Source organism: Amphimedon queenslandica, unplaced genomic scaffold, assembly GCF_000090795.2.
Source record: "Amphimedon queenslandica unplaced genomic scaffold, v1.1 AMPQUscaffold_11772, whole genome shotgun sequence".
NCBI classification, from domain to species: Eukaryota; Metazoa; Porifera; class Demospongiae; order Haplosclerida; family Niphatidae; genus Amphimedon; species Amphimedon queenslandica.
In genome coordinates this window covers 1-2,903 of record NW_003547986.1, presented here as the reverse complement: position 1 = coordinate 2,903, position 2,903 = coordinate 1, and the positions used below count along the sequence as shown (strand labels likewise).

Sequence of the window (2,903 nt, the reverse complement as noted above, 5' to 3'; positions counted from 1 at the left end):
TATTCATTGACAAAGTGTGAAAGATCGTAAGAATCAACAAGCTTCACTTTACGAGCCTCAGCGTGTCCCTTGAGATGGTTCCATGCGTCCAGTACTTCCTTCTCTTTGCTCTTCACTTGCTTGGCAGCTTGAGGATAAGACCTGCTCAACGCACCACTTTCAACAGTAACACTCTTAACCTAACAATGATGATAATAAATAATATTATGAAAATAATAAAGAATAAATTATTCACATGTGATTGATCATTATGTATGTTAAAAGGTACAGTAAATTATTAATAATTATACATGCTCATGACTAGTAATACACATGTGCAAAAATCACCAAAATAAAGAATTAAAATTAAAAGCATCATAAAATAACAAATAAAATGATAATAATAAAACAAAATACAATCAATGAATATGTGAATTACTTTTTCTTCCAGTGCATCAAGATCCCTCTCCAGTCCCTCGTGCTTCCTCTGGAGTGCCTGGACGCTGGCAAGGTCACGCCCATAATCATCAGAGAGAGCTGACGTGGACTTCTCATTCATCCAGAGTTTGGTCTCATCGGCGGCTCGTATGAACTTCTGTACATTATAGGCCTCCTCAAGCTGGTGCTTCCTAGAGGCTGTGGATTGGACTAATGTCTCCCAGAGAGAATTTAAATCCTATAAAGTAAAAAGTGGGTAAATATCATATTATATATGCTACATAAATAATAGCAGCAGTCAAAAATAATACTGGTACTGGTAGCACAATGTGTTATTATATTAATAATATTATTATTATTGTATCATTAGTATTATACACATACATGTATATACATGTATAATGTAAAAATGGGAAGGCATGTGGGTTTATATGTAAGTAGAGTAAAAAAATGAATAAAAATTGGGTCAATAAATATAACAAAAATACTCAATTAATATCATATTCATATATATCCTTACCTCTAGTTCTCCTTGTATTTCTTCAGCATCAGTATGTCCTTCTTGTACCATTCCTTCAGCCATTGTTGTTATGCTTGTGAGTTTGGCCTCGTTAGATGTCAGTTCGGCTTGAAAGCTCTCAAACTTCTTCTTTAGAGCCTCGACATGTTCAAGATCCTTCCCAGCCTCTTCAGAACTAACAAATGCGGCCTGAGAGGGCATTAATTAGAAGAATAAAAGATAAATCAGATAAAGATGAAGGATGGGTGTATAGTGATTATAAGTTCAGATTAAAGTATTGTTGTGCTTACTTTGTCAGTTATCCAGTGTTTCAGTTCATTCAGTTCACGGCTTAAAACAAACCTCTTCTTTGACTCTTCAAGCCTTTGCCTCCTGTCATCAGCTAGCCTCTCTAAGTTAGCATATCTGAAGAGAGAGAGAGGAGAGAAAGAGGGTGAGGGAGAGAGAGAAAGAGAGAGGGGGGGGGGAGAGAGAGAGGGGGGAGGGAGAGGACAGGAAGAAGAGAGAAAGAGAGAGAGAGTGAGAGGGAGAGAGGGGGAAAGAGAGGGAGGGAGAAAGAGAGGGAGAGAAAGAGAGAGAGAGTGAAGCAATGTACTACATTACTTCTTTCCTTACTTTCTCTTAACTCTAGCTTGTCTGTCAACCACACTCTCTTGTGGACCAGTTTCCATGGCCACATTAAAGGAGACCCTCCTTTGTAGAGAAGCATTACCAGCTAGCCCCACAGCAACAGAAGGAGAGACCTTCTTCACATAATTAGCAGGAAGGAAACCTTGCTTCCCTCCTGATGTTTCTACCTTCCACCATTCCTATAGTGAACACATATTCACGTAATAATACCAATTTTAAAACATGCTTCATGAAAATATGCTTTTGTTCATGTACATGTATGTACATGAACAAACTTAGCTTTTAGTGGAAACCGTTAAATGTTAAATTAATGCATTTTGTATACAGCATTACAAAATAGTAAGTACATGATTCATGTATGAAGGTATCACCGTAAGGTACATATCTCCAACTTACTTTGTTTGATGAGTTTATCAGTGCTAGTATTTCTCCTTTCTTGACGCTCACTTCCCTGGCACTGTGGGCTCCATAGCTGTAGACTGCTTTAACGTAAGTCTTCTCTGACTCACCTGCTCCTGGCCCTAGACTCACATCACTCACTGTATCCTGTAGAATATGAATCATGTATTGATACTGGTATTGTTGTTATTGTTATTATTATTACTATTTAAACTGGTTGAGATATACATGTACATGTACATGTAAATCTAGTATAATTGTCATTAATAATGCATTGTTATTATTATTATTATTATTATTATTATTATTATTATTATTATTATTATTATTCACTATTAAATTAGGTCATGTGACTCTCATGTGACTTACTTGACACTTGGCACTCTGTGCTGACAATGCTTCAATGGTGCTGCCAAACCCTTTGACATCGGCAAAGACCGTCTCATGCTTCTTTAATAAAGCCTAAAGGAAATAGGAGAGAGAGATTGAGAAGAAAGAAAACAACAGTAAGAGGACAAATAAATCGTATTTGATAAAAAAGAGTCGCCCACAGATTAGTACAATGCACATTATGTATAATACTTCCTCTTTCTCCCACTCTTGCACATGTACATGATTGTACATGTACTCGTACAGTCTACATGTACATGTACTCTCTCCTTACTTCAGCCATGTCTTCATCTTTCCCATAGTCAGAGCTACCAACCACTGGCTCAATGTCTTTCATCCATAGCTCGGCTGCCAGGGCATCAGAGAAATACTTCTGAGCTTCATAGGAATCCTCAAGAACCTGCTTTCGTGACTCTGCAGTTTCCTGTGAAAGAGAGAGAGAAAAAAGAGAATACATGTACATCTATACTGTATACTGTATAGCAGAGATATCTCGTGCTATTATGAGTACTGCACTTTATTTAGTTATCTAAAGACTTATTTTTAA

The 2,903-nt window shown here is 37.0% G+C and overlaps 1 protein-coding gene across 1 annotated transcript in view; it reads right to left on the bottom strand.

Moving 5' to 3' along the window:
* LOC105315104 (spectrin alpha chain, non-erythrocytic 1-like) overlaps positions 1 to 2,780 on the bottom strand; it is a gene marked incomplete at both ends in the record, with an annotated part of 9,759 nt that extends 6,979 nt beyond the window's left edge. The window contains 8 exons of the mRNA XM_020005020.1: positions 3 to 179; positions 419 to 655; positions 938 to 1,126; positions 1,228 to 1,342; positions 1,553 to 1,746; positions 1,964 to 2,113; positions 2,336 to 2,428; positions 2,631 to 2,780. Coding sequence (XP_019860579.1) covers positions 3 to 179; positions 419 to 655; positions 938 to 1,126; positions 1,228 to 1,342; positions 1,553 to 1,746; positions 1,964 to 2,113; positions 2,336 to 2,428; positions 2,631 to 2,780 — 1,305 coding nt within the window. The remainder of the gene's footprint in view (positions 1 to 2; positions 180 to 418; positions 656 to 937; positions 1,127 to 1,227; positions 1,343 to 1,552; positions 1,747 to 1,963; positions 2,114 to 2,335; positions 2,429 to 2,630) is intronic.
* Between the last annotated feature and the right edge of the window lie 123 nt (positions 2,781 to 2,903).